At 52.7% G+C, this 27989-nt stretch overlaps 10 protein-coding genes across 10 annotated transcripts; 2 read left to right on the top strand and 8 right to left on the bottom strand.

Moving 5' to 3' along the window:
* Positions 1 to 3: 3 nt before the first annotated feature.
* On the bottom strand, positions 4 to 2094 carry tfg3 (transcription factor TFIIF complex subunit Tfg3). Its single transcript, XM_062893505.1, has 3 exons — positions 1167 to 2094; positions 648 to 1108; positions 4 to 582 (listed from the first exon to the last, which is right to left on the bottom strand). The coding sequence occupies exons 1-3, from the start codon at positions 1756 to 1758 to the stop codon at positions 553 to 555; spliced, it is 1083 nt and encodes a 360-aa protein (XP_062739320.1). The 5' UTR covers positions 1759 to 2094; the 3' UTR covers positions 4 to 552.
* Positions 2095 to 2664: 570 nt separating this feature from the next.
* On the bottom strand, positions 2665 to 3778 carry sbp1 (Ran GTPase binding protein Sbp1; the record flags this gene model as incomplete). Its single annotated transcript, XM_062893504.1, has 2 exons — positions 2665 to 3253; positions 3313 to 3778. 2 exons carry the CDS (start codon positions 3776 to 3778, stop codon positions 2970 to 2972), a joined length of 750 nt encoding a protein of 249 aa, XP_062739319.1. The 3' UTR covers positions 2665 to 2969.
* Positions 3779 to 5296: 1518 nt separating this feature from the next.
* QC762_706590 (uncharacterized protein) lies at positions 5297 to 8865 on the bottom strand (the record flags this gene model as incomplete). Its single annotated transcript, XM_062893503.1, has 2 exons — positions 8369 to 8865; positions 5297 to 7993 (listed from the first exon to the last, which is right to left on the bottom strand). The coding sequence occupies exon 2, from the start codon at positions 7799 to 7801 to the stop codon at positions 5297 to 5299; it is 2505 nt and encodes an 834-aa protein (XP_062739318.1). The 5' UTR covers positions 7802 to 7993; positions 8369 to 8865.
* Positions 8866 to 9454: 589 nt separating this feature from the next.
* On the bottom strand, positions 9455 to 12010 carry QC762_706580 (uncharacterized protein). Its single transcript, XM_062893502.1, has 2 exons — positions 10350 to 12010; positions 9455 to 10294 (listed from the first exon to the last, which is right to left on the bottom strand). Exons 1-2 carry the CDS (start codon positions 10956 to 10958, stop codon positions 10046 to 10048), a joined length of 858 nt encoding a protein of 285 aa, XP_062739317.1. The 5' UTR covers positions 10959 to 12010; the 3' UTR covers positions 9455 to 10045.
* Positions 12011 to 14969: 2959 nt separating this feature from the next.
* On the bottom strand, positions 14970 to 17789 carry STE4 (G protein subunit beta). Its single transcript, XM_062893501.1, has 5 exons — positions 16802 to 17789; positions 15941 to 16659; positions 15789 to 15878; positions 15589 to 15708; positions 14970 to 15512 (listed from the first exon to the last, which is right to left on the bottom strand). The coding sequence occupies exons 1-5, from the start codon at positions 16929 to 16931 to the stop codon at positions 15492 to 15494; spliced, it is 1080 nt and encodes a 359-aa protein (XP_062739316.1). The 5' UTR covers positions 16932 to 17789; the 3' UTR covers positions 14970 to 15491.
* Positions 15723 to 20351, top strand: QC762_706560 (uncharacterized protein). Its single transcript, XM_062893500.1, has 4 exons — positions 15723 to 19096; positions 19153 to 19928; positions 19986 to 20034; positions 20092 to 20351. The coding sequence occupies exons 1-4, from the start codon at positions 19067 to 19069 to the stop codon at positions 20263 to 20265; spliced, it is 1029 nt and encodes a 342-aa protein (XP_062739315.1). The 5' UTR covers positions 15723 to 19066; the 3' UTR covers positions 20266 to 20351.
* Positions 20338 to 21509, bottom strand: QC762_706550 (uncharacterized protein; the record flags this gene model as incomplete). Its single annotated transcript, XM_062893499.1, has 2 exons — positions 20338 to 21385; positions 21493 to 21509. 2 exons carry the CDS (start codon positions 21507 to 21509, stop codon positions 20338 to 20340), a joined length of 1065 nt encoding a protein of 354 aa, XP_062739314.1.
* Positions 21510 to 21622: 113 nt separating this feature from the next.
* On the bottom strand, positions 21623 to 24067 carry QC762_706540 (uncharacterized protein; the record flags this gene model as incomplete). Its single annotated transcript, XM_062893498.1, has 7 exons — positions 21623 to 22190; positions 22249 to 22476; positions 22535 to 22768; positions 22827 to 22953; positions 23004 to 23078; positions 23132 to 23819; positions 23948 to 24067. 7 exons carry the CDS (start codon positions 24065 to 24067, stop codon positions 21623 to 21625), a joined length of 2040 nt encoding a protein of 679 aa, XP_062739313.1.
* Positions 24068 to 24557: 490 nt separating this feature from the next.
* On the bottom strand, positions 24558 to 26012 carry QC762_706530 (uncharacterized protein; the record flags this gene model as incomplete). The annotated part of the gene is made up of 1 exon (XM_062893497.1): positions 24558 to 26012. The coding sequence occupies one exon, from the start codon at positions 26010 to 26012 to the stop codon at positions 24558 to 24560; it is 1455 nt and encodes a 484-aa protein (XP_062739312.1).
* Positions 25899 to 27895, top strand: QC762_706520 (uncharacterized protein). The gene is made up of 2 exons (XM_062893496.1): positions 25899 to 27079; positions 27157 to 27895. The coding sequence occupies exons 1-2, from the start codon at positions 26900 to 26902 to the stop codon at positions 27664 to 27666; spliced, it is 690 nt and encodes a 229-aa protein (XP_062739311.1). The 5' UTR covers positions 25899 to 26899; the 3' UTR covers positions 27667 to 27895.
* The last annotated feature ends 94 nt before the right edge of the window (positions 27896 to 27989 follow it).

Genomic DNA, 27989 nt, shown 5'->3' with positions numbered 1-27989 from the left:
AGTGCCATTCATTGCCTCTGAACGTGATCACGAGATTGCTAGAGGAATGCCAAAATATGTCATGGCAAAGTGCATCACCAGTCTCACTATTCAGAGGAGAGATACATGTACAGTTACAAGACCAACAACCACACTTGCCACCACCGCGATGCCTCGACCCCATTCCCAGAAACAAAGGCAGATAGCAAAAGAACTCAATTTAAAAAGCAAAATCCTGGCCCGATTCCATAAAAAAGGGCACGCACATTTCGCTAAAATCGGGAAGCAGAATCTTCAGAGCTCGCCCAGATATTGAAAGCCCCTCCGCGTAAAAAGACGAAAAAGAGATCATCCCCAGCCTGCCTGTAAAAAGACATAGAAGCCCGATGACGCCAGCCAGCGAAAAAGAAAAGAAGAAGAAGTCTCATCTCCTACCCCTGCGATGTCAATCAAAGCCCACAAGCTTCATCCTCTCTCCCTTTTCCGTCTTCCAAGACGCCCAGAACGCCATTGCAAATGCACCGCAGTTTGTTGAGTGAAAAAAGACCAAGCGGAAACCCAGCAGGAGCCGACTTAGTCTCTCCCGAGGACATTGGCGCGGATCTATCCATCAAACTGTCAGCAAACCAAACCAATACTCTCAAACACCACCCAGGGCAAAAACTCACCAAGTAATCCCAAAGCACCTTCATCAACGGATCCGGCAACGTGTACAAATCCACCGAAAACTCCCCCTGGTCAACATTATTCTGGATAAACGTCCCCTCGTCCTTCCCGTCATGAATCAGCTGAATCACCTGCAGCAAATCATCCTCGCTCAGCTTCACCAGCCCATCCGCCATCTTCTCCACATCAAACGTCTTCTTCTTCTTGCTCCCCTCCCCGCCCTTCTTGAGCTGCTTCCTCTCCTCATCCGACGGCAGCGGGCCCGTCTCCCTCAGCAGCGCCTGCAGCGCCTGGCTCGGGTTCTTGAACGTGACGGAATGCACATTCTCATACTGCGGCGCCGCAAAGTTCAGGTCGTGCAGGATCGTCTGCTTGCCCCCCTTCTCCGTCGTGTAGAGCTCAATCGACATTTCAAACTCGCCCCAGCCCTCGTTGGTGCAGCGGAAGGGTGGCTCGGTGAAGGCTATTTCCCACATTAGCATCCCCATATCTCCAACCTTTGCGCAAATAAATAAACCTACTCTGAACAGGGTTGTCAAAACTCGGATGCAAGTTGTAAACAACCTTGGTAAAGCACCTCGCCGGCCTCTCCCTCCCCTCCTGGTCCAAAACATAAACCTCAATCGTCCACTCCTTCATCGGAAACCCCTCGTTGACGGGGGGCTTGTCGATGTTGTGCTGCTCCGTCACAATCTTGACCTTGCGTTCGACAATCATCTTGACGTTGGTTTTCTCGTTGTTGTTGTTGTTGTTGTTGTTGTTGTTGTTGTTGTTGTTGTTATTGTTGTTATTGTTATTGTTATTGTTATTGTTGTTATTATTGTTGTTGTTGTTGTTGTTGTGGTCTTCCTTGTTGTCGTCCTTGTCCTTGTTGTTATTCTTCTTCTTCTTGCTGCCGCCTCCCTTCTTGTTGTTGTTGCCGCCTCTGCCCGAAACGACCCTAATACGAGGTGTGGTGGTGGTGGTGGTGGAAGACTGGTTGCTGCGGCTCGAGTTGTTGTTCGCACCTAAAATAAAATAAAATGTTTTGCCCAAAGTCAGCGACATCATCCCATCAATCTCGAGTGTAATATTTTGCGCCCAGCCACAGAGCCCCAGCCGCGCGCGCGCCATCAAGTCTTTCCAATATTGCAGCTGTAAACACCCCCCTTCCCCTCCCCCCCCCAAAAAAAAAGACAGCCTTGCTTCTTCCTTTCCCTCGCAATCAGTCAAAGTTGCGTAGAGCTCCCCAAAGCTAGGCAGCAAGCGCGAGCTCCAACACCCTCTCTCTCCATCCAAACAAAAGGAAACAAAGCTCCTATACCTCACCAGTAAATCTAACTTCCCTCTCTCGCGTATATATGTCGTTTCGAAATCGCGCGCGTGTGTGTGCAGTTAGGGCGTAATTAAAAACTCGCGAAAGTGAAGCAATTCCCAACCGTTGTGTCAAAAAGAAAAGAAAGGAACAGAAACGCGCTTCTCGATGCGCAAGCAACCAACGACACGAAACCCACCCAACCTTCTGCCAAGCGTGAATCACTTACCAGCAGCAGTTCCCGCGCCCGAGCCACCACCATTGTGGCTGATGCGACGGGCGGGAGCCATTTCCTCAAAAGTAAGTTATCCGAAGTTTAACCGGATAATCCCGTTTTCCTGAATATGCTGTGGCGCAGTCGGACAAACTCAACTCGAAAGAAGCAAACCACCACCTCGAGTAAAAGAAAAAGTCAAAAGTCAAAAAGTGAATAAATTCACACACACCGAGACAATATCAGTTCCCCTAGAGAAGAAATTCACCAGCAAGTTGCTGAAATAAAGTGAACGCCTGCCCCGTCGTCTTTGGTTGCCGTTATTGTGTGCTCACGTTGTTGTTTACCTATCAGCCAAACCACCGAGATTGGTCGCCGGGAACTCCTCAGGCAGAGTCGTTCCTTCCACTTTCTCCAGGTAGAGACTCTAGGCCTATCAGTGGCCACGTAGGACCGCTCTGCTGCCTGACCAGGCTGGGAGATTCGAAAGATCAGACGGAACCAAACAAGAGTCGAACAGAAAACTTGATGCTACGTAATTCCTCTATCTACAGCTATGTTGCTGTTCATCGTCTTCGCTGAGGGACGGCTGATGTATTCCACCAGGCCCAAAGGGGGGGGGGGCGGAGTAGAATCCATACCATGACATTCGCAATTGTAATCCAGCCCTCCTTCTTCTCCATATTCCACATACTCCATCGCTTGGGGGTAATAGTCTTGGGGGGTAGTGGTTTTGGGATCTTGATGTGGTTGTTTACTTAATCCTGAGCTCATTCATTTTCCATAAACAATCAAAAGAAGTTTTTCTTTTTTTGCTTAGGCAGTCTCCTCCTTCTTCTCCCCCTCCTTGGCCTCCTCCTTAGTCTCCTCCTTGGCCTCCTCAGTCTTCTCGGCAGCGGCCTCAGCAGCCAGTCTCAGGGCCTCGTTCTCCTTCTGGGCCTTGATGAAGGCATCCTTGAACTGGTTGGCATTGTCCGAGTTGGCGAAGCGGATGGCAAGAGTGACAGCCTCGGGCTCGCCCTCGCTGACATCGGCGGAGGCGTTCCACACCCAGCTGCGGTCAGAGCCAACGTTGGGGGAAAGCTTCATCTCGGGCACAACTACATCACATGTGAGTCTCCAAAGTCAACAGACATAGCCCTTCAGGGGGAAAACATACTGTAGTGGTTGGCGCAAACCTTGAGGGTCTGATCACGACGCATGATCAACCGGGTCTTGCCATTCTCCTTGTGCTTGAGCAGACGGACATCGCCAGTCCCGCGCTCCTTCCACTCGCGGGTCTCAGCAACATACTTGAACAGCTTGGCGCGCATCTTGAACACCTGCTCCTCCGACTCCTCGTTGGTCTTGACCTCGACCTTCTCGGTCAGGCGGATGACTGGCTCGAAATGGACATCCTCCGACTCGGGGGCCTGGTCCTCATCGGCGGCAGCAGCAGCCGCAGCCTCGCGCTGGGCCTTGGCACTGCCAGAGTTGTCACCGCGGTCCTCCTCCTCCTTTTTTTCCTTCTTGGCACCGCCGCCAAACATGGAGAAAACAGACGAAGAGGTGACGGGCTTCTGCTCCTCAGCGGCAGGGGCGGCAACCTCCTCGACGGGCTTGGTCTCGTTCTCGGGGGCAGACATCTTTGCGGTTTGTGGTGGTTTGTAGAAGTTGACCGTGGTACAAAAAAGTGAAGCGGAAGAAGAAAAAAAAGAACTGCTAATAATCTGGATATAGCACAGCATACTCGTCAGCGCTTATCGATACATTTGTGATGAACGACCCCGCCACGAGCGAAAGTTCTTTGCCGGGCACGTATGAGCGGAAGTGCAGTATATTGGGAGAGCCATTCCAAAATGTAACCCGACGTCGACGTCGACAACTCGATATCGTAACCGCAAGGGTTGCCGAGGGCAGAGCATAAAAATGCTTCCCCATGTTGTTGCTTTCCCCTCCCCCGCCACCCATCGAAGGCGCGCGATCTTGCAACAAGGCGGGGTCGATTTTCCCTAAGCAACACCAGATTCATTGGATCGCTCGATGCCGCCGTGTCGATAAGGCCCATTCTCATGCTGGCAAAGACCTTCGACACCAAAAATAAAGGAGGAGCAATGGAAAATGTGTGTACGTACCAGATGTTGGGTATCCACGAGCTGCTTTGCACAAGACGCGCGCGAGAGAGAGAGAGAGAGAGAGAGGTGTGATGTGATGGGGTGGTGCTGGAGTGGACTTTTTAGGATGTTAATGGTAGAAGTGGGTGGCTGTTGCCCGTCCAGAAAGGAAACAAGTGGATAAGTTTTTTAGTAAATTTAGCTTGGGGAGGCACAGGCAGAGCAACCGCTGGAGCAGCTCTCTCTTCAGGCTCAGTCAGTTCAGTCCAGTCACAGTCACAGCAGCGAGGCAGTAGGCAAGCGTGGGGTTGGGAAAGATGGAACCCGACCGAAAAATGATGATTGTTGCCCCTCCCCCTCTCACAACGGTGGGGCTTTCACCTGCTGATTGGGTAGCAATTGCTTGGTTCAAAATGCAGGTTAGGCTTCATCGTGGTGAAGGCCCGTGCGTCAGTTAAAGGTGGGGCCATGATACACCTCTTGGCACAAGTTCCGAGTTCCAGCCCAACGACGACAGCCCCTGAGGCAGCCCCTGAATCCGGCATTTGATCCATCTATCAAAGAGCATATCAAAGTTGCACAGTCAAATGTTCACAATCAACAGCCTGATACCATGCCCAACTCACTTTACTACCCATCTTACAATCAAAAGCTTACAAGTACACTGCATTTTCACGTGTGGTATAAGACAACAACAACAACGCATTGGTCTATGAGCTGCCAAAGCAAGCAAGCTGTCTGATATCATCATCATGGCTTTCCATTATCTCTCTGGCCACGTAGAAATAGAAAAAAAGACAAAAGTAAAACACAGTGTAAAGTCCATAAGCATAGCCAAACCAACTACAAATCAAAAACCAACGCAGCCTCAAAACGCCCGTCCCAAATAACCCTTCACCGCCAGCTGTCTGGTTTCCCATGCCATATCGATATGCCTGGTGGTAGGCGAATGTTCCTCCCTTTCCGTTTACCGTCCTGTAGCCCCAGCCGGTCCCATCGCGAGCCAAAAAAATAAAAACACAAAAACAAAATAACCTCCCATATTATTATTCAACGCATAATCTTCTTCATCCACCCGTTGCCCCGGCTGATGTCCTTAGCCATGCGACCTGCCGTCTGACAACGGCTCTTGAAAGGCAACCATGACTTGCCACAGACTTCCGTACCAGACGCGCCCTTCTCAAAGGCCTGGACCCTAGCCAGCTCGTCCTTCCTCATCTTGAGAAAGCGAGTTGCGTTTCGCTGGTAGGCATCGTGTTCCTCCATCTTCCCCTGCGCCTTGAGCCAGAGAAGCTTCGACCGGATTTGAGCTTGGAGGACAGACAACTCGGCATGTCCCTGGAGCTGTCCTGCTGACCAAGTAAGCTGCTCCTTTGCCCAGCTCCCAGCAGATTTGCCAGCCTCCAAAGCATGCTTAAAAGCATTGGCGACGGCTCCCTCACCCACCTGGGATGTCGCACCATCCACACCGGAGGACACCTTCTTCATCACGTCCTGCAACATGTGCAAGCCCGCCCCAAATGCGTCCGCCATACCAGTCTTCCCCAGATCAACCTCAAAGGTTTCGTTGATCTTAGGCTTCCGAGTGGAGACGATGGTCACATTGACCGCGCCCCAGGCATCCTTTGGTTGAAGCTTGATGAGGAGGCCCTGGTCCACGGAGCTGATGTCTTTCTCAAGACAGACACCGCCGCGGCACACATTGAGGTTGATGCCATTTGGCAGTAGGCGGCGAGCCTTGTGATTCGAAGGAACACCCACCAAAATCTCGCTGGCACCGGCAATGCTGGCGGAAAGCGCAATATTCTTGACAGGAGCTGGCTTCTTTGTCTCCTGCTTTTGCGGCTCCGGTTGAGCGGGAGCCAGTGACCGGTCAGACAAGAGGCCAGCATAGGAGAGAGCAGACGCGAAAGAACTAGTTAGTGGTGCTGTTTGACTGATTTCGACAGTCCTGGTCTCCGTGAGGCTAACGACAACTGTCTTGGTGGTTGTTAACACGCCAGCTGAAGTGCTCTTCGTCGACAAGGGGCTAGCCGCGCAAACTGGGGTAGAGCCAAGGTTGGCAGCAAGTGGCACTTGTGTGGATGGGGCGACAGATGATGATGGGTCCCGAGCAAAAAGTGACATGAGGTAGGGGGAGAAGAGAGCCAGAAAGAGGGGCACGAGGAAAGGAAGAAGACGTTGAGGACCACCGCGCTCCACGAACTTTGCCCAGCTATCCCTGGCGGCATCAAGAGCCTCCACAATCTGTAGCCGGGGCATGTTCTTCTTCTTGGGTGTCTCGACTTCAATGAACGATTCCTCCTCTGGCTCCGACAGTCCGGTGAGATAGGCCAAGTTGCGGTTCATTTGGCGAGCGTCGATATCGTTGAAGGATGCAAGGTCAATGGGGAAGCGCAGGGGGGCCAGTGGCCTGTCGGGGTCTCGAGACTCCAAGCAAAGATGGATAGCATGCTTGTTCACATAATCATTCCAACTGCCCGTGTTGCACTTGGCAAAGTCCTGCGCTTCCGAGATAAAAATGGACGGGACGCGGTGGCGCCTCAAGAAGTTCCAAGCAGCGTCTCTTGTCCGCTCCGCCTCGGCGTCGTCTTTTTGGCTGCAATAAAAGAAGGCGATGTGTGGCAGAATGTATCTAGGCTGGATGGCATTGCCGCCAGGCGAGGATATGGACGTGTATACCTTGTCGTGCTCCACGGTAATGGTGTACACTGTGTCTGAGGGGAACGAGGATCCCTCGTAGATGACCTCTTCAGCTGATGTGCAGTGCTCGACTTTGATTTGACACGGTGAGGCGTGCATGAGATCAAGTTCGGGTGAGGAACCGAAAGACGAAATGGGGACAATATTGTAGACTCCTTCCCTGTCTTGGTTGCTGTGATCCTGATCCTCGTCGCTGGTACTGGGGGAGGCCCAAATAGCATTGCAAGTCTTGAGCACGATAGCCCGTTGGGCCTCAGGTCGGCCCACGTAGAGGACACGAAGGGGTTTCTTGGTCGAAAGGTGAGCCTGGGACATAGTCTGACGAATAGTGGCCACAAGGCGCTTGGGCTGTTGCGACAAATCTAGTTGAGCTGCCAGAGAGGCCGAGTCGTCCTCATTATATTCCCGCACGGCATGCTTCGCCGAGATCTTCTCGAGCATCAGAGGCTCGTCACCATCGTCCTCCTGAAACTCGATTGCCCGCACGACAACACCAGACCCCTCAGAGGACGAGCCACATTCCAGTGCGGATGCGGGGAGCTGTGTAGAAGGGTTCCCCAGCGCCTCATCCGTATACCTGATCGAGGAAGCATGTGAAGAATTACCGACCTCCTCGTCGTCTTCTTCATCGTCAACATCTTCTTCCTCCTCCACTTCACCATCGGACTCGCTCGTATAATGGTGGTCCGAGCCGCCCAAGCTATGGACGTCGTCAGACCGACCAGCGCAGAGAGAGCTTGTGGATTCGGTCAAGCGGCCATCTTGGCTCTCGGAATCGGTGGTGTCGGCGGGGTTGATTATCTCATAGGCCGAGTCGGCCAGATTGGTCGGCTCTAAAGCGGTTGCCTTCATGATGTCGGGCGAGCTCCTGGAAATCCAGTTGGCAAGGTCTTGACTGCCTTGAGGTTTGGGGAACCGAAGAGCCGGCGACGATGGTGTGAGGTCGTCGTCTGGCGTAGGACTGTAAGTGTTGAAGATAGGTCGAGTGTTGTCTCTGGTCTCGGTGCCAACGGCGGGGTTAAATGGGCGGAATTCGATGGTCTGCTGTTCCATCATGAACGATGTGTGTCAGCCTGCACAGGTAATGTCATAACCCGACGTCCGAACCCGAGACTGCTGGCGGGGACAGTCGAGGCAAACAAAACAAGCGAGGAAGGCAAACTGAGAGCCGACCAAAAGTTGAAGTTGAAGTAAGTGTTGGTGATGTGTAGTGAGGGAGGGGCAGGCAGGCAGGGTATGGGAGGCGAGGCTCAAGGTGGGGGAGCGTCCAATGCGGAAGGAAGGAAAGTGAAGCAGAGTAATAGGGCAGGCAAGGAAGCACTCGGAAGACGGCGGAGAGTGGGTGACTGAAACTGGGCCGGGCGTGAAAGAAAAAGACCACTTGACGCCCCAAAACTCAGACGCGTGAATTAAACTAACTTTTGATTCAACACTGCGGTTCCCTTTCACCTTGCTCTTTCCAGGTTCCTTGGGGGCACTAAAAGCCAGACTTTGTTGCGGTTCGCAGTTTGGGTTTCTGCCTGCGCCCCGGGCCAGAGCTGCCTTACACTGGGCTGCGAGGTGGGGAAGGAGGCAAGTCGTGTCAGCCTGTGAATGAGCTCCGGGGGACCTGGTGGCAGCTGTCAGGACGACAATGAAGTCAAATGAAAACGGACAGCACGACACGACTAGTCAGGGCGTGTTGGTCCGGGTCGCCAGTGGAAAGCAACAAGTCGCATTCAGCTGCTGTTAGATGGGGGAAGCAGAGAGTGAGTGAGAGAGAGAGAGAGAGTGGTATGGAAGGAGGCAGGTGATGAAGTGGGAGAGTGGAGGAGAGCAAACGCAGGTCTCTCGACAACGTGGGACAGAGTGGGATAGCCCAGAATGGATGGGTAGATGAGGAGAAGATAAGCTGTGCCTACACCTCAGGCTGCATAATTCGTCTTTGTCCCGAGACTGCTCTGGGCTGGAGCCTACCTATAAGTTGAGGTGCCGCTGGCTATCACAAGACGCGGCCTGCCCCTCATCGAGCTGTTAGCTCATTGCGGGGTTTGACCAAGCTCAGGGAATAAGGTACGGGGAGCATGTCAGGTGCTGGACATGTCCAAGGCTCCAAATTCTCACCATGAGGCGGCAAATTTTGTTGAGAGCTCTGTTTGTCTCTTCAAGGTCCTCTGTTTACAACGAGTCTGCAATCAAAATCCCTACCAAGAGATGCATTCTCGCTCTTTGAACTACCGACTTACACGACCCCCTCCGGGATAGAAGCTCCACGATGGTTGTCCCCACTATGACCGCAGACAGTGGGGCCGAATCCTCACCCAACCAAAGCTAAATTCGAGGTCAACCCCAAGCCAGACCGTCGTGTGCGGATCACAGGCTCGCCAGATATCGAATTTGACGCCACAGGCAACAAATCACTCAGTGGAGATGAATCATCACTCCTTTCCGTCGACTTCAATGCTCGGGCACGACTTTGATGAACGCGGTTGATTGCTCCCTGCCGTCATATCAGTTCGAACCGAGCGCTCCACCGTCATCGTTATCAACATCGATCTCCCATCCCCACATCACACCTTGGCATCACGTTAGATGGCAATGAGGGGAATCACAGTACAGTACCGATGCGGGGTGGTGGTGGTGGAGGCGAATGGTGAAGGTGATGATGTTCCTCAGTTTCAATATGTGATACAACCTGACTGCGCCTATCCGCTTGCACACAGCGAGACCTGCTGGCGCTCCCGCTTCCTAGTAATACAGCAGCTCAGATACAGAGAGACCAAGAGACTAATGCAAGAAGTTTAACCCAAACTGAAAAATGCCATTCCATCATTTTGCAAAAGATCGACCCTGAAGGGGAGCCTCGAGGTCGTGGTATCTTTGGTAGTCATCTCATAATATCTCGCATCTTCCCAACATGACCGTCATGTGTAAACCAGTAAGAGTAAAAGAGGGGCGCGCCTCTGAGGTGGCCCCAGCCACCAAGTGAAAATAAAAGCCTCTCAACCCTTTCCCTGACTTGGATTTTCCAAGTGACCCAGACATGAACATGCAAACCGTGACCCAGTGTCAACACCGAACTGGAAACCATACAAAAGAAAACCTGCCCAGACGCAATCACAAAATGTTGTGCTTGGTAAAGATCCTCTTGAGGGCATCCGTGTCGAAGTCGTCCTCATCTGGGATCAACTCCAGTATGCCAGTCAGGTTCGCAAAAAGGTCGCCTTGGTTGCGGTAGGCCAGCACCGCCGGTACACCGGCGTTGTCGAATTCGATTTCCTCGTAGTGTACTTTGACAAACCGAACAGTGGGATGTGTTGAGACGAGGGGGACGAGGGCTGATTCGATTGCCGCTGATACTTCGCTCTGGTTATTGAGTTAGCAAAAGCTTTTATCCAGCACGAGGACGGTTCAAACAAACCTGATGGTCATAGACAAACACCACAACAACCGTTTCCCTCCCAACCTTTTCAATCGAGTCCAGATAGCCAAGAGCATCAACCTCCTCGAAACGGCCATACATCCTGACGCTTGGGCTTGTCCTCCTGTTCCGCACAGGATTCCTGCTCTCCTCCTCCAGCTCTCTCTTTCTGCTTTCCCGCCAGCGGTTCAAGAACTCTTCCTCATCGGCGTCCTCAGCTCCGCTTGCGTCGCTGTCGGTCCCGCTGTGCCTGCCTCCTTCGAGACCAAAGACACTTCGGCGAACAGCGCGCGCCTTATCCTTCCAGGTCCGTTGCCGCGCATTCTCATATGATCTTGCGTCGGCAATCACACCCTTCACACCAGTAGAATGGCCGTCGTCGAACGACGTTGGTGGGAGGCGCAACGCTGTGCGAGAGTCCATAGTAGGCATCCTCATGGCTTCGTCGATTTTCTGAGCGCGATACTGTTCCTCCTCGTCTTCGCTGTGGTCAGCTGCCTCTCTAGCAGCACTCGCTCTGTCTTCGGGGTGTATTCCGTCCAGTGAATCACGGCTATTCTTGTCGAGAAAGGCAGCGAATTCTTCTTGGGCCGGTGTAGGGTTCGACATAGTGGGCTAGAAGGGGGGGAGCGAAGGACGTGTGAGCGCGGGGTGTGGTGAATTAATATTCGGGACAGCCTGAGCAATGACGGCCAGGTTTCAGGGGAGCGGGAAGGACTGCGTGTTGACAGGTAGGGCAGGCGGCTGCTGTGTACGGCGAGTCCGGTATTCGACAGGGGCCGCGGTGTCGCTAATCGAATATCCTATCACGGCACGGGAAGTTTGTGTGACTGTGTTCTTGAATGCTATGGGCGAAAAACAGGGTCGTGTGATGGGAAGACCAGTTCGCTGGGGGAGAATAGCCGGTTGCAGACGATAGTTTCTGGGTATCAAACCACGCGGCGGCCGAATGCAACGTCAGGATAGGAGGCAATGGATGCCGAGCGTGGGATCGGTCGCTGGAGTGGAGGGTGAGAGGGTGCGCCGTGTCAGAAAAAGCAGGCAGCGAGAGTTCCAGAAGGCGACGGGAGAAGGGAAAGATGCTCAAAGGCTGGGCAAACATCAGCGGTTGCTGGAAGTGGGAACCACCTCACAAGTGGGATCGGCAAGGGGTTGAGGCAGGGGCTGCACGGGCTTCGCGCCCTGCACTCGTCGCGTGGTCGACAGGGATTGACAGCCCAACGAGAAAGGACGAAAAAGGATTTCGAGGATTCAGCTACACCTTATTCCAGCCTCTCAATCTCTTCCCACGGGAGATTTGCTCGACGGCGCAGAATTTTACAAACGTGGCGTGAGAGAGGCTTGGAGGGGCACGACGTTGAATGTTGAACGGCCAAGGGCCAACAACAATTGTTTGTGAGTTCTGATTCAGAGCGAGATGGAGCTGCTAGATAATCTTAGATAATCGCTATTATATGGTAAGAGTTCAAGCATCTTCAGCCCTCCTGGTTCCTGTTCAAGCGGCCAATCGAACATTGGCGATATGGAGAACGTACCGGCCTCGCCTACAAGTAACGAGTCGGTGAGAAGCACATTGCTAGTGACTTGAATTGAGGGGGTTGGGGAGCAAAGCGCAGCATCTTTCGGCAGAACAAACCACCCTCGTGGAGGTTAGTGTGTAGGGCCAGAACGTGCGACCCCAGGCCGAGGATCTCCAGGATTTCGACGGCATTCAAAGATTTCCGATCTATGGGAATTTCTGCATTGCTGAGGCTGAGCTTCATGCATATTATTTCCACACTCCCTCAAGGAGAACCCGAGGGCGAGGATCCTGAATCCTCGTCCTGTGCTCCATACAATACATCAAACACGGAAGAACACTGTTCAAGGCTCTATGGTTCCTCCGAACAACCAAATCAAACGTCATGCTCACTATAACACTACTCACTGCCCAACAGTTTGCTTCCTCATCAGCCGAATGAATGATCTCATACGAGGCAAGATCTCGGCGCCGAGTACGAACTCTTCGCCATCGGTAGCCGGCAAAAATCAGATCAACGTCCTGTTCCTGGCCAGATCTCCATCGCACACGTTTCATGCTGTGTTTCACTTTTTTTGCTTGCCCTTGTTTCCCCAGACCCCAGTCCGCACGATGCAGGAGGGTGGGGTTTATCCAGAAATCAGGTTTAGCGTGTTTCCACCCTGTCTGATTTTTCCTTCTTTCCAGAAGCCTTCCATTTCGAGACGTGAAGCCTCCGAGACCACCGATGCCGTGGCCCTGAGCGTCACCGCCCGTATGGTTCCGCACCGGGCCTAAGCACGTCTCGATAGTACCTGCATAAGGATCATGTCACCTTCCCTGTATCTAAAAGGAGTTATTGGATTCTGCGGTCCTACGGATGAATGTGCTCAGCGCACAGGCCGGACACGGCGAGAAGGTTGGTAGATGTCTGTCGAGTCCCGACGCTCAGGCTTCTTGTGGTATATGTAGTGCATGATCCTGAAAATCTCAAGAACGGGACAACTTAACACGGTTCGTTCTCGGAGTCCGTGTTAGTCATACCCAAACCACCTGCATCATGACAATAGGGACTGTAAAGCGCCGATCTACAGTATCGTTTCCTTGAGTCTATCTCAAACAGTTGGGCAGGCGTCAGATACCTATCTCCATGGACCTCGGGCAGGATCTTCGTCGCGGAAGAACATCAAGGCATGAAGGATAGACATGGCCCCACATGACATCAGCCAGCTCGCAAGAACGATCAGGTTCTTGAGCTGTTTGAATCAAGTTTGCCATCGGTGAACGCCGTGTCTTGGAAGGGATCTATTCCTAGGCTGGGACACCCTGATAACGGTTGACCAGGAACTACACACCCTATGCTGAAGCATCCAAGCCAGTGGCAGTTATTTCGCAAAAGTACATCGCCTCTAATAAGACCGCATTAAGACCAAGTATTCTTCCATGCCTTAGTTTCCACTCTCATGTGTAAGCACTGAGAGTAAACAATCTCAAGTAGTTGGCAATCTTCTCATCACAAAGTCATTATATCCCATAAAAGACTTCCACATCGCCAAAGATGGTTACAAGCTAGTTCTATATTCAAGTGCCTCAAGCTGGTGAAAGCACGACATTAAAACACCACGACAAAATCGGTGGCCAGCTTATTACTACCATACAACGAGCCATAGGTATATCTCGTGAGCTTCGTTTACCTTCTGCATTGACAAGCCCAGTGTTTACGCAGAGCGAGGCTGGGATCTCCCGAGTCGAGTACTCAACTACAATTTGGTCAAGAATGGTGGTACCGCAAAGCAAGTAGATTATTGATAACCATACCAGGGTACCTAGGTACCTAGGTGACTACGGTACGCATTGTTCGAGTCTTTATGACAAGAGAGCTAAAACGTCCCCAGGAGACGTTGGACGACCTGGAAAGGCGCTCAATATCTCGAAAGGGTTGTGGATTGAGCATAAAGCTAGAGATCCCTTGAAGCACAACGCCAAGACATAGACCCCAACACACAGTCTCCTGTTGCCAGAAAAGAAATACTGAAAATAACAAGTAGATAAATCCTCTACCAGAAATGACTGAAATCTCAGGGCTTTATGCATCTAGCTAGGTATTGGACCCAGCAGGGGAAAACGAGCTTGATAAGCAAGGTAGGTAGATACCCAACGATACCCTCCGTTGGAAGCCATAATCCTCCAAGAGATTCAGTTATTGTCTCATTGCTATCTCCTCATTATTATCCTGGTGGAGGGGACCGTATCAGTCCAGAATTCACCACCTTTCATACCTAGGCATACTCGACAATACAGTGGGATGGTGCTATAAAACACAGGGCAGGTTGTTGCCGATCAAACACTCGTCCCTCTTTTGCTTTTTCTTCCTTTACTCCGTTTGTTTTGTGGTTTGTTGTCCATGCTCACAGGATCTCGCCAACATCAACTCTCTCCTTTTCGTCTCTCTCATCTAGAACGACGTCCTGGGAGTGTTGTTGAACTAGTATCTCTGCTCCTCCCCATCAGACTGCACTTTTATGGCGAAAATGTTCGTAGTACTTACCCACCAGGTTTCCAGAACGTTTACGCCAGAGCAAAAAAGACAACCACAGTGCTTTCCCGAATGTAACCATCAGCACACACAACTTCATACGCATCAACCCATCATTAGTTTAAAACATCCATTGATCTACTACAATCCCACCCATTCCGCGCCCACCACGTTTCCTCTCCACGCCCTCCTCCCTTCTCTCGGCCCCCCAATCCTCCCCATACAAAACTCAAACAAAACAAAAAAGTTTACAAAATAAAAAAAGAACAAACCCCGCCAAGAACTATGGTGCAAGAGAAAATATCAAGTGGTGGTAATGTGTGTTAAGTGTGGTTAGTTAGCAAAGTTGTAGAAGAAAGGGGACACAGTAAGTTGTAAGATAAAAAAAGACCAACAAAAATAAGAAAATAAAAAGATAATCAGGAAAAAAACACCCTTAGGGATTCCCCCCCCCCCACCAACGACAAAAAGTTCTTCTTTTCCCCCCACACCATAACCCATCCCAAACACCACCACTCTCAACTTCTCCCCCTTCCTTCCTTCGTTCTCTAACACCACCACCCACCAACCCCGTTCCCTTGCTATCTCCCCTCCCTCCCTACCTATACAATCCTGTTCCTCGGGCCCTCAAGTTAGTTTCGTCAAGAGCAAAAAAAAAAAAAAAGATCTTTTTTTGCAATAAAACAAACATTTAACCCCCGCACCGCAATAAAACATAAAAGCCAGGAGCCAGTTAAGTGAGAAGAAACCCAGTTTATACCACCCAAAAACACACTAGAATAAGTGGACAACCGAGACTTTCGTGTTGTGTATGTATATGTGTGTGAGTGAGCGAGGGCGAGTTGTTGTTGTTGTTGTTGTTGTTATTGTGTCGTTGTGTGGCCAAAAGAAAAATGAAAAGCGCAGGGGGGTAATATCGTGACTTCGTCCTGTGCAGTCCACGCCGGATCGGTGTGATTAAAAAAAGGGCGTGTGTTGACAGATTGAATTAGAAACAACATAGTAGGGGCACTCGATTAATCCTCTCTTCTTTTAGGCGGCTCATTGGTGGGGGTCGGGTATCCATATGGGAGGACAGTTCGTTTATCGGCATCACACGGTTGGGCTTCTAGTAGGCCCAAACCTTGAGCTGTTGCGGTTGTTAGTATTTTGTTGAAAAGACATGGTGTCACAGATCCGGAAGATCGGAAGAGGTGAGGTCTTACGAAAGCGTCCCATGAACCGGTGCACAAACTTATACCGTCGTTGGAAACTCCCAAGCAGCTGACACGGTTTTCGTGGCCTACGAGAGAGCCAACCTTTTCACCCCGGGTAACATCCCAAACCTTATTACCGACGGTTAGCCTCACAAACTTTGCGCACGCAGGGGAATTTTTTTTTCTTTTTCTTTTTCGGTCTGTCCTACCTTGCACTCGAAATCATCATAACCAGCAAACAGCAGCCTGCCAGATACAGAGGTGGCCACCGAGGTGATACCGCACAGGATCGACTCGGACTATCAAGCCACATTAGTATTGATAAGTTGCAAATTTAGACAAGACAGGGTTCGCTGCTCACCCCATAAAAGTTCAATTCCCTGTCGGCACGGATGTCGAATAATCGGCAGGTGGCATCATCGGAACCTGTTACAAAAGAGTGGCCGTCGGGGAAAAACTGGATGGCGTTGATGTCGGATTCGTGACCGGCAAACGTCTGCACGGCCTTGCCGGCGCGGATATCCCAAAGCTTAGCGAAGGCGTCGCAGGCACCCGAGATGAAAGTGTTTTGGTTTGTTGGGTTCAAGCTGATGCTCATGACATCTCCCAAGTGGTCGGCGAATTCGACCACCTTTGTGCCCGTCTCGATGTCCCACTTCATGCAAGTCATGTCGCCCGACGAGGTGAGGATGCTCCGGTCGTTGATGAAACGGCAGCAGGAAAGATAGCCGGCGTGGCCCGACAGTTCCCTGGCGACGCGCGTGGGCCCGTCACGGCTCTGGTTGAGGTTGTAGATGGAGCAGATGTTGTCGAGACCACCGCAGGCGACGTAGTTGCCGCTCGGGGCGTAGGCGCAGGTCATGACCCATGATGATCGGAGGGGGATGGCGTGCACCTTGTTTGTTGTGTAGGCGTCCCAGATGATGAGCTTGCCGTCTTGTGAAGCAGAAACGAGGTGTCTTCGGTCGGTCGACCAGTGCATCGCATAGATCTTTGCGAGATGGCCCTTCAGTGTTCTCTTCGTCCTCATCAGCTGGTTCTTTGGGATCTGCTCGTGGGCCTGGGCGGCGACGGCGCGGACTAGAGGTGGCAAACATGATGGCGTAAGCAGCAGTTCATTCAATCGCACAAAGGGGGGCGCGGCGATGGCGGCGACGGTGTCGGGAGACACAGTCGGCAATCAATGGGCGACGGATGAACAAAATGTCATTCATTTACTCACGCGTCGTGTCGGCCAACTCCTCCTTCTTTCTCTTGATTCTGTCCTTGAGAGTCTCAGCCTCGCGACGCGCCTGCTGGATGCGTGCCTGCATCGCCTCGGGCGATACATCGTTCGGTCGGCCTGGATCCATCTCTGCGGTGCTTTGCGGTGGTGGTCAATCGTCTCTGCAATGGGGCGGGGGGCCGATTGACGAATGGGCGCGCGCGGGTGGTGGCAGTCGACGACGATTGTCGATGTCGGCAGGATTGAGACAGCAGGTGCTAGTTTGAAGGTTAGGGTGTGGTTGAATGGATGCAGGAGTTCTCTTGGGGAAGAATGCGAGCTCCAGGGGTGGGTGTGCCGGGCCAGTAAAACAGCTAGGCAAGGGCCCGACGCTGCTGAATGAAATGACTATCGGAAAGCAAGTGGAGAGAGAGGGGGGGAGAGGCGAGCAAGAAGGGAGGCCCAAGCAGAGCAGAGCAGAGCAGACAAGACAAGACAAGACAAGACAAGACTACCGATCGCAACACTGGGGTTGCAATTCGCGAGATTCCCTTCCAGAGAATAGAAAATTGTCAAGTTTGGTCAACAATGGAGGTCGGGGCCAGGAAAAGGAGGGAGAGGAAGAAAAAAAAGAAGGGCAGCTCTCGGCTGGCTGGCGGACGGGAGGGTGACCGGCCAGTTTTGCGATTATTACCCAGCGCAACCTAGTCGTGTCTGGATTGGGAAGGGGGGCAGTGGTGGGTGAATCGACACCCTTGCACAGCGCCGTGGTGCTGGAACTGACTGCACTGCAGACCGCACTGGCCACGGACGTTGTTGAAGACTGATGATAGAAATGGATATCAGTTGTAATCAGACACTGCTGCTATCATTGGCCAGGAGTCTAGGTATTGCAGGTAGATTTTGATATACTACTCCGTAGGTATTTTGGAGTCTTTTGACCACGGAGCCAAGCGAGGTGCATTCGGGTCCAGTGTCCGCCCAGTGCAGGCGGCAGCAGCAGCCAGTGGTATCTTGCAATGTAATCTGCGGGAGCTTTTGGAAGCGACATGCACGGCAGCAGCAGCAGCAGCAGCAACAACACCAGGCATCCGGCCGGGACGGTATTTGCAAAGAACAATATCTCTGTATCCGTAGCAATGCCAGTGCCGGTCGGTAGCTCTCTCTCTCTCGATCGTCCGGCGCGAACTGCAGGCTTTGAATTAAAGGTGGACTGGGTGGAGGATCCTAAGCTGCGGGATCGAACGAGCGACAAGGAGAAGGGGAGCTCTGTCCTGGTGGGGCCCATGCACCGACTTGGGCTTTCTCCTGCAGCCCGGACATTAGCTGTGCACGGGCCATTTCCAATCTGCTTGTAAGGTCCTCTTTTCTCTCTATCTTGAATTTCAATTTTCTACAGATAGAGATACGATCATCTGGAACACAGTGAGTTTTGTTCCTAACCCACCCAGATAATGCTGTGCCCCCAACTCCACGCCAATCAAGTCAATCGACAGGATAACTGTCCCTCTCCTCCGAGCGCCCGAGTCACCCAACCCGCGCATGGACGATGGAAAAGGGGTTGCTTGATAATCTACCCTGGCCATCCCCAATGCAAAGTCGTGGCGCACGCGGTTTAACATTGGCCGTGGGGAATGGGGATTGCAACATCCGGGCTTCTCCCAGCCTGCCTTTCTCGGTCAAATAACTTTTCTGCCACTGCGACTTCTCGATATGCCCATGATGCCTCACCTCACTCGGCCTACCGGCGCTGTCTGGTCTTGTCGGCATCTCTTGGCGAGTCATTACCGGGTGCTCTTCGATTTCTTCCCTCGGTCCTTTTGAACTCTTTCGACATGCTGCAGTGTACAAGGGAACTTTTGTAAAATGTCAAGAAAGTGCCGGCTGGCAGTTGGCACATAAAGCTGCATAATGTTCTAGATAGATCGGCATTCCTCCAAATGTGGCACCCGTCACGGAATCACCACCCGCTCGGCACCACCCGGGATCCGTACGGGGCCGCTGAGTGCGGAGGCGCTGCTGCTGATCATTGTGTACCTGGCTTGGCACCGACCTCGATGTTGAACTCGTGATAACTTCACCTACCACGCCGTGGGCAGCAGCCCAGGTAATAATGCACGCATAATATAGTGGCACTGCTCAACAGAATCATCAATCAACCCAATTAATGCCTGACGTTCAAAAGCACCTCACCCTCTTCGACAGCACAGCCTGCCCCATATCCAACTTTGAGCAGCCCTCAGTGACTTCCACAACAACCCCTCCCCCCCAAACTCTCACAAGATGGACTTCATCTCCCTCCCCAAAATAGAGGTTGCCCCCCCATCAACCCCATCATTCCCAACCATCCACTAACAAACAACCCCCAGCTCCACGCCCACCTCTCTGGCTCCATCTCCCGCCAAACCCTCCACGAAATCTGGTCCCAAAAGCCATCCTCCTCCTCCTCCTCCTCCTCCTCCCTCCCCGACCCCCTGGTCGAAATGCCCCCAGGCAAACACGACTACGACCTCCGAACCTTCTTCCCCCTCTTCACCTCCTACATCTACACCCTCATCTCCGACCTCCCCTCCCTCCGCCACTCCACCCTCTCCGTCCTCCGCGACTTCCAGTCCGACGGCGTCGTCTATCTCGAACTCCGCACCACACCCCGCGCCATCCCTTCCGCCAACATCACCAAGCACCTCTACGTCCAGACCATCCTCGACTGCATCGCCGAATTCGAGGCCGGGGAAGGGTGCACCCTCCGGACAAAGCTGATCCTCTCAGTCGACCGGAGGAACACCCTCGCCCAAGCGGAGGAGGTGCTAGAGCTCTGCAGGCAGTTTAAGGGGAGGGGCGTGGTGGGGATCGATCTGTGTGGGGATCCCGCTGTGGTTGACAACCTCAGATCTTTCACGCCCGTGTTCCGACAGGCGGAAAAGGAAGGGTTGAAGGTCACGCTTCATTTTGCCGAGGCCGAGGTTTCTGGGACGGAGGAGGAGTTGGACTTGCTGCTGGGCTGGGGGCCGGAGAGGTTGGGGCATGTGATTCATTTGGGCGAGGGGGTTAAGCAGAAAGTGAGGGAGAGGAGGGGGGTGGGGTTGGAGTTGTGTCTGAGTTGTAATGTTCATGCTGGTATGGTTCGTGGGGGGTTTGAGGGGCAGTGAGTTTTCTTTGAGAGAGAAAGAGAGAGGAGACGAGATGCTGACGGGAAGAATAGTCACTTTGGGGAGTGGTGGAAGGTGGAAGGGGTGGTTGTTGTTTTAGGTGTAAGTCTTGGAACAAAAAGAGCTGGAGATTGAACCGCTGACAGACAACATGGATAGACCGACGACGTGGGCGTCTTTGGCAGCCCACTGTCCAACGAATACGCCCTGGTGGCCAAACACTTTGGCCTGGGCCGTCGGGAGATATGCAACCTCGCCCGAAAAGGCATCGACGTCATCTTTGGCGGCGAGGAAGAAAAGGAAAGGCTTCGAAAGATAATGTGGACCGAGTAGGTAACACTGCACCCATCAACTACTCCATTCCAAACCTAGCAAACCCCCCAATCTATGTCTATGTGCACCCTTCTACCTGCCCTCCCCCATACCAACCCCCCCGTCAGCCCAAACCACCAAGTTCCCCGGCCTCTCCTCCATCTCCCCAAAAAACCTCACCACATCCCCCTCCTCATACCTCAAACTAAAATGCATCACCACCCAAACCACCCCAGGCCACCTCCTCACCACCCTTTCTAAATCACTCCACATGGTGTGCTTCGTCTTATCCGCCTGCTCCCTATGCTCCCGGCTCTCCCTCAAAAAACTGCACTCCGTAATCACAACCCTGACCCCCCGTTTCAAAAACCCATCCATCTCCCCCCCCTCCTCATACACCGCAGCAGTGGTGTCCCCCATGAAAGCAAAAACAGGCTGCTCCACCTCCCCCGTGATCTCCACCCCTTCCGTCCTCAACCTCTTGATCTCCTCCCCCTTCAAGCCCTGGTACTCAGGTTTCAGCTTGCTCGTCGTGGTGGAAAAGACGTAACCAATACTGGCCACAGTATGGTCACACCTCACAGCCGTGGCCTTCCACCTCTGCCCCTTCACATACCTCAACCCCGTCTCCTCCCCCGGCTTCATCGTCGTGATGGTGTACCTCCCCAACCTCCCCAACCTGCACTCCCCCTCGCCCTCCCCAAACCCGGTAAACCCCTTGTTCAACAGCTGGCTCCCCTGCAGGAACTGCTCCAGCGGCCTGGCCATCTCCTCCGGGCAGTACAGCAACGGCGGGGTGTGAGGGGGGTCGGCCCTCAAGAAGGCAGGGGTGAGCAGGCAGTGGTCGGAATGTCCATGAGTGAGAAAGACATGCTTAGGTCGGTGAGCCCCCACCACCAGCCCAGCATCGAGAAGAAGATTCAGCTCGGGAATCACAAACGAGGTGTGCCATGCTGCGCGGGAGCGGCCGGTCAAGGTGAGCTGGTGGAACGGCCTGGGGAAGCGCCAGGTGAGGATGTCGGAACGGATGGATTGAGGCAGCGGGGTGGGGAAGTAGTCTGGTGGTGGGTTTGGCTTCGAGACTGGTGTTTTGTCCTTTTCTGATGGTGGTGGCATTTTCTTGTTTGTTTGTTGGTGGGATCTGATGATATTTTGGTGTAATTTTGGTGGCCATGGAAGGTGATGATGTATGTTTCTGTCAAGTGAATTCACTCAGATAAAGAGTTTGGGTTAGGGTTAGAGTCGTACATCATCACATTGGACATGTCAAGGTTGGTACAGAAAACCGTACATCATAACCGGCTGGATCGCTACCAAGAAATCTATCTAACACGCCTTTTTAACGTCCCGGTCATTATCCATACCCATTATCAGTCACTCAGTTCTTTGGTGCAGGCTCCTCCCCTGTGGCCTTTGCAGGCGCAGGACGAAGTGGCAGCGTTGTGGTTTCCCCAGCAGCAATGGGAGCAGCAGCCTGACCAGAAGCGGCAGCAGCAGCCTCCTTCTCGGCTCTCTCCTTCTCCTTCTTGAGTTTCTTCTTCTCCTTCTCCTTCTCCCTCGCGAGCTTCTTCTCGGCAGCCTTCTTAGCCTCGGCCTCCTTGATCTTCCGAAGCTCCTCACCACCGAAAGCATCGCGCCACTCCTCAATCTTGGCCGCTGGGATGGTAGCAAACAACAGCTCGGGCTCGCCAAGCTTGTGGCCGGGCTTGATAGCATCAGCCTCCCAGACATCGGGGATGCTGGCGGTCTGGCCCTTGCCGTCGAAACCAAGCTGCTTGAGGATAGCCTGGGATTTGCCGGGCATATAAGGAGCCAATACGTTGGCAAGGAGGTGAATGTGGTTCAGAGCGATACCGATGACTGCATTGCAGCGCTCAGGCTCCTCAGCAATGAGTTGGTTGCCGAGCTTGTTGTCTTGAAGAAGCTTGTTACCAAGACCAGAGATACTAGTCACCAAATGTTAGAATGAAATCCACACATCATGCTCTACAGAGGAGAACATACGCCATGATGACCGAGAGACCGTGTCTAAGCTTGAGGCCCCTGAGAGTAGTGTTGTACTCATGGAGAAGCTTGTTAACTTCATCCTTGTGCTGCTGGAGAGCAGGGAACTTGGAAAGGTCAAAGTCGGGAACCACGCTGCCCATCTTGGCCTGAGTGAACTTGATGACACGCTGGCAAAGGTTGCCGAGGTTCTTGAGAAGGTCGTTGTTGTTGACGTCAACAAATTCCCTTTGAAAACGTCAGCTTCAGGCCAAACAATCAAAACTTGGGATTTCATAGAACTTACTCCCACTTGAACTCTGAATCACTGGTCTCCGGGCGTCTGGAGAGAAGGTAGAATCTCCAGATATCAGGATCAATACCAGTATCCCGAGCATTGTTACCAAAGACACCAACACCCTTGGACTTGCTGAACTTGCCGCCCTCATAGTTCAAGTATTCGGTGGTGGACAAGGTCTTGACCTTGGTCCAGTTTTCCTTGGAGCCGATCTGCGACGCAGGCCAGATGATGGTGTGGAAGCTAGAGTTCAAATGTTAGCTCACAGGTGCTTACAGTTTTGCAAAGCAACAGAACTCACGGCACGTTGTCCTTGCCCATGAATTGGTAGAGAGACACCTCCTCAGGGTTTTTCCACCACTTCTCCCAGTTGGTGCCGCTCGGGTTCCCAGCATCGGTAAATGTCTTGGTAATTGATGGATAACCGACTAGTCGGGTCAGTATTTCAAACATGTTGTCTTCAACAGAAGAGACATACTGCAGGCGTCAAACCATACATAAAACACCTTCTTGGCAAAGTCCTCCTCAGAAAGACCGTCGAGACCAGTGGGAACTAGAAGAAACTGTTAGCATCTTGTTTTCATGATATCTTAGCTTTCGACATACTTGGTACACCCCACTTGAGATCACGAGTGATGCCGCGAGGCTTGAGGCCTTGGTCGAGCCATGAATAGGTAATCGAGGTACAGTTGGCACTCCAGTCCTTCTTGGCCGAAGCAATCCACGTCTCAATCTCTCCCTGAAGGGCATCTAACCGAAGGTAAAGATGCTTGGTCTGACGCTTGATAGGAGTCGTGCCGTCAAGCTTGCACTTGGGGTTGATAAGCCACCCGGTAGCCTTGGTCTCCTGGTTGCCAGAAGCATCAAGATCGGGCTCCATAGGATCGAGCAAGTTACCGCAGGCATCGCACTGGTCACCACGAGCACCCTTGTCATGGCACAGAGAGCACTCTCCCTCTACATAACGATCAGCCAGGAAGGACTCGTGCTCGGGGCAGTATGCCTGAGTGGTCTCGCGCTGCTCAATGTAGCCATTGTTCCACAGGTGCTTGAAGACAGACTGCACGATTTCAGTGTGCTCATCTGTGGGCGTGCGACCAAAGGTGTCAAAGTCGATCCGGAACCAGTCGTAGATCTCCTTGTGAATCGCGTGATACTTGGCGCAAAGAGTCGCGGGATCCACACCCTCCGAAAGTGCCTTTGTCTCTGTTGCGGTGCCGTACTCGTCGGAACCGCAAATGTAGATGGTTGGCAGACCTCTAGCCCTGCAGAAGCGAGCAAAGACGTCGGCCGACTAGATGGGTGATGGTGTTAGTGGCTGGGGGTCGAAAGTCTTCAACAATATATGAGCCTGACTCGCAGGGCGAGAACCGCCGTGAGAGCCAGGTTTTGAAACACTTGATGGGAGAGAAAATTCATTACCAAAACACTGCCAATGATGTTGCCGAGATGCGGAACGTTGTTCACATAGGGCAGGGCACTCGTGATGAGAATGTTCTCCTTGCCGGGAACGGGGAGCGTTGGTTTTCGTGGGGCAGCCATTTTGTCCGTGTGGCCTCGGGGTATTATCGAGGGGTCGTGTGAATCGACTTGAGTTGATAGAGGGGTTGATTTTGGGCTGCCGTCTGGGACCTGCAGGTCTCTCTCTGTCTCTGGCGTGAAGAGAGTGGGGTGAGTCACGGTCCCTATGTCCAGAACCGGGAAAACTTCGGACGGTGTTGTAGGACGAAAGGCGCTGTTGCGATTGTGCTGACTTTGACCCCCTACTCCGGGTTTGCTCTTCTTACTTATGAGGCTTCAGCTTCGGAGCTGGTTGCTCCTGTGGTCTGGATGACTCTTGCTCTCACTGTGGCGCTGCGGGGTCGAGAGGCGACGAGCTGAGACACAAGTGAAGGAGGGGCAACAGATATCTGGGGTTAGGGTTCCGTATGCCATGATCCTTGCTCAGGGGCCATTCAGGGGTTGTCACCACCACGTCTACGAACAGACACCTTGGCAGACTGTTTCTATATGATACAGCACCACACATATTTTAATGTGTACAGACCAGCGGATTCCAACCATCACCCCATCTCAAACCTCCCATTATGGCCACCAGCATCACCAGTCCCGTACCTACACTTCCCGCGCCATATATATACGCATGTCTCCTCCCTAGTACTGCCAGCTCCGCAACCCATGTCGAGACAGTCGTCAAGCACCCACAGAATCCGTCCTGTATTCCTTGCAGCACCTGACACCCGATGACTCCCCCTACCGGCAGATGAGCCAGGTCCCATGACATTCCCAGTACAGCCGTCCCGAATATGTTAACAGCAAACGTCCCCAAGGGAAAACTAGGCGCACGACTGTTGAGCCGCAGCGAGATATAGAACCGGAGGAGGCAACCCAATGGCGCGAATACCAGCACAAAGGTGGCTGTGCCTCGCCAACTGTCATGCGGCGGGAAAATAGACATTATGATCGCTCCTAGCCAGCAACCCCAGCCGAGCAGAACGATTAAACGGTCCAGAATTTTACTAGTAAAGAGAAAAGGCAGCGATGGCGTATATGGCTCGAGAAAATTAGCCATGTGTGCCCCAAAGAAGAGGCCCGCCAGAGACATGGAAATGGTGATCAGAGGGATGGCGATAAATGCGAGAAAAGTATGGCCTCCGCTCCTGCTGGGGGCATTGGTCGCAGGTAAATCGTTTGAGAGCGCAAGAAATACGTCTCTCATAAAGGCAGAGAAAGACGTAAAGGATCCACAGAAACCCGTGGCGAGACCAATGTACAGCGGAATAGTCTTCTTGATGGCAAGGTGCGCTTTTCTCGCGCCCTCCGAGTCAACTGACACACTGCCACGTTCGGTATCGGCTCCGTTTGATGATGGACTGCCCCATTCTTGCCGGAATAGCATCCTATCTTCGGCCAGGAAACCCATAACCACGCTGCCAGCAAAGTTGGGCCAGACAGAGGTGAAGATGATGGGTGTTCCGGAATAGATGGTGATCGCCTGGAGCCCAAGCCTGGCCAGTGTCCCAAAGATGGAGAAAAAGATTAAGTAGGAAAGGGTGTAGATTTGAGTTTCTTTTTTGGACACAGGGTAGCTTGCTGCTTCGGCTTTTTCTTCTGCTTGTACTGCTGCCCTTGTTGCAGGATCCTCATCCTGGCGTCGGCGGTCGCGAGCATAGCTTTGTTCTCTGGCTCTTTCTTGCTCGAGTGTCTCGTATCGATGAACTGATTCCTCGTCCGGGTTCTGAACAGGTGGGATGTTGGCTGTCTCTCCCAAATTTTCATATGTATCCGGGACGTCATACTCGGCGCGGGATGCTGCTGAGGCGCATCGAGCAGCCCTAGCTTCTTGTGAATAAGAGGACTTTGTGTGAGGTGTCTGTCGTGGGCTTGAAGGCCCAGGGAGTTGTTGAAAGCGGCCCTCAATGCCTGCGTCTTCGACAGGAGTTAAGTCATTATTGTAGGCGACCCTATCTGCTGGTTGCGATGTCATTGTGTGACGTGACCTTGTACTGGTCCACCGGGATCTAACTCCCCGCAACCACAAGTCTCTCCCTGAGTCAAGTGTTTCGAACCATGGCGTGTCACCTTTGGTGCGGAACGTGGTTCAGTCGGTTTTTTTATTGGTTTTTTTTTTTTTTTTTGCAATGAATTTCAAGATGAGAAGGTGCAATCAGATGCCAGGAAAACTCCGGATTCGGAAACGGCCGCCTTCCAAGAAGTACCCCTGCTAGTGCTATCGGCAACTGTTATCATATCGGCATCCATGGATGCGGGAGCTGCCTGAGCTGCCCCGCCATTCCTTCCCTGGACTCCCGCCGGCGCCCGGTTCTCACACCGATCATCTGTCACGAGGCAGGTACAGAGCCCGTTCAAGGTCTAGCTTCCAAGCCGACAACTGTCCGTGACAGAGACACCGCTATCGCAGCTCGGAGCCAAAGTCGTCACAAGTCAGTACCCGATTCGCTGGGCCTTTCAATGTTGCCCAACAGCTTGCCATCTCTTGTCTCGGAGGCGCGGACGGGGTAGTAAGCCATGTTGGCATACCTCACCAGGCATACAGAAAACAGCGAATCAAGCTCGGGCACGACCCTCTCGCTTTACGTAGCATGAAAAAGGAACCCTTGGTATCCAATTCCCGGCCCGGCGTGTGTGGAAAGACGGACAGCCGTTTGCATCAGACCTAAGATATACCAGGTAGTTAAACCAGACACCTGCCCGTTCCAGTCCCGGATCCGTGGTCAGCTATCTTCTCCTCATTCTTCCAAACAAAAAGATCTTCTGTTTTCTAGTCCCATAATCTCGAGTCCGTCTTCTGTGTTGTCGTGTACTCTGCTTGTCCAACCCAACCACACCACCACCACCATCACCATCATCACGATGTCCTCCCTCCCCCCCAACGTCCACATTTCCACCCACCCCTGCCTCCAAGCCAAACTCTCCCAACTCCGCTCCGCCTCCACCACCGCCCGCGACGTCAAAACCCTCATCAACGAAATAACCCTAATCCTTGGCACCGAAGCCCTCGCCAGCGCTCTCACCAGCTCCCCAGGGCCAACAGTACGCCCTCCCCTCCCCTTTCCCCTTTCCCCTTTCCCCTTTCCCCATACCCTAACTAACCATCACCCGACCACCAGGACACAACCCCCCTAGGCTTCAGCTACCCAACAACCCACCTCTCCCCCTCAACCATCTCCCTCGTCCCAATCCTCCGCTCCGGCCTCTCCATGGTCGACCCCCTCTCTTCCCTCTTACCCCATCCCCCACCAATCCACCACCTCGGCCTCTTCCGCGAACCTTCCACCCTCCTACCGGTAGAATACTACAACAACCTCCCCAACCACCTCTCCTCCTCCTCCTCCTCCTCCGAAAAAACCCCCGACCTCACCATCGTCCTCGACCCCGTCATCGCCACCGGCGGGACTTCCGCAGCCGCGATCCAGACCCTAAAGGAATGGGGTACAAAGCGTATTCTCGTCCTATCCATCCTAGGAGCCAAGCCAGGCGTCGAACTAGCGGCGAACGAATGGCCAGAGGGGACAGAGATCTGGCTTGCCGGGTTGGATGCCGAGCTCACTGAACGTGGCATGCTCAAACCAGGCATGGGAGACGTGGGGGATAGGTTGTTCTTGACCATCGGGAAGTAGTAGTATGAGCCTTATGCTTTGTGACAGCCTTGAACATCGTGGTTGGATAATTACTGGAGAGAGAAAGATCAAAGAGAGAAAAGAGGTGGATAGAAGGAAGGCATGCTGCAAAACCAAACACAAATGAATGAAATTGATAATGATCAAACGTTGTTTATTTACCCACCCTCTCTCTCCCATGCAAATGTCTGTGTTGATGCTCTACATACATTGAATGTGAAAAAGCCCCCAAGTCCCCATGCAAAGGAAAATGTTCGATTCGCTTCCCGCTTTGTTGAACCCTGAAAATGCCAGAACCTCTAACGCCCTGCTTCCATGGCTCG

The sequence above is a fragment of the Podospora pseudocomata genome, chromosome 7 (genome assembly GCF_035222375.1).
Source record: "Podospora pseudocomata strain CBS 415.72m chromosome 7, whole genome shotgun sequence".
NCBI classification, from domain to species: domain Eukaryota; kingdom Fungi; phylum Ascomycota; class Sordariomycetes; order Sordariales; family Podosporaceae; genus Podospora; species Podospora pseudocomata.
This window is presented reverse-complemented; position numbering and strand designations above follow the sequence as displayed.

Excerpts from the sequence above, each read along its gene's own strand:
- tfg3 (XM_062893505.1), bottom strand. The coding sequence starts at position 1,758 with ATGGCGCGCGCGCGGCTGGGGCTCTGTGGCTGGGCGCAAAATATTACA. Across the intron at positions 1,109-1,166 it reads TTTTGACAACCCTGTTCAGA|CCTTCACCGAGCCACCCTTC; the intron begins GTAGGTTTATTT and ends TGTGGGAAATAG. Across the intron at positions 583-647 it reads AGGTGCTTTGGGATTACTTG|ATCCGCGCCAATGTCCTCGG; the intron begins GTGAGTTTTTGC and ends TTTGATGGATAG.
- QC762_706580 (XM_062893502.1), bottom strand. The coding sequence starts at position 10,958 with ATGTCGAACCCTACACCGGCCCAAGAAGAATTCGCTGCCTTTCTCGAC. Across the intron at positions 10,295-10,349 it reads TGTTTGTCTATGACCATCAG|AGCGAAGTATCAGCGGCAAT; the intron begins GTTTGTTTGAAC and ends CTCAATAACCAG.
- STE4 (XM_062893501.1), bottom strand. The coding sequence starts at position 16,931 with ATGGATCCAGGCCGACCGAACGATGTATCGCCCGAGGCGATGCAGGCA. Across the intron at positions 15,709-15,788 it reads ATGATGATTTCGAGTGCAAG|GTTTGGGATGTTACCCGGGG; the intron begins GTAGGACAGACC and ends GTCGGTAATAAG. Across the intron at positions 15,513-15,588 it reads CCGGTTCATGGGACGCTTTC|CTCAAGGTTTGGGCCTACTA; the intron begins GTAAGACCTCAC and ends CAACCGCAACAG.
- QC762_706560 (XM_062893500.1), top strand. The coding sequence starts at position 19,067 with ATGGACTTCATCTCCCTCCCCAAAATAGAG. Across the intron at positions 19,097-19,152 it reads TCTCCCTCCCCAAAATAGAG|CTCCACGCCCACCTCTCTGG; the intron begins GTTGCCCCCCCA and ends AACAACCCCCAG. Across the intron at positions 20,035-20,091 it reads GGGTGGTTGTTGTTTTAGGT|ACCGACGACGTGGGCGTCTT; the intron begins GTAAGTCTTGGA and ends CAACATGGATAG.
- QC762_706520 (XM_062893496.1), top strand. The coding sequence starts at position 26,900 with ATGTCCTCCCTCCCCCCCAACGTCCACATTTCCACCCACCCCTGCCTC. Across the intron at positions 27,080-27,156 it reads CCAGCTCCCCAGGGCCAACA|GACACAACCCCCCTAGGCTT; the intron begins GTACGCCCTCCC and ends CCCGACCACCAG.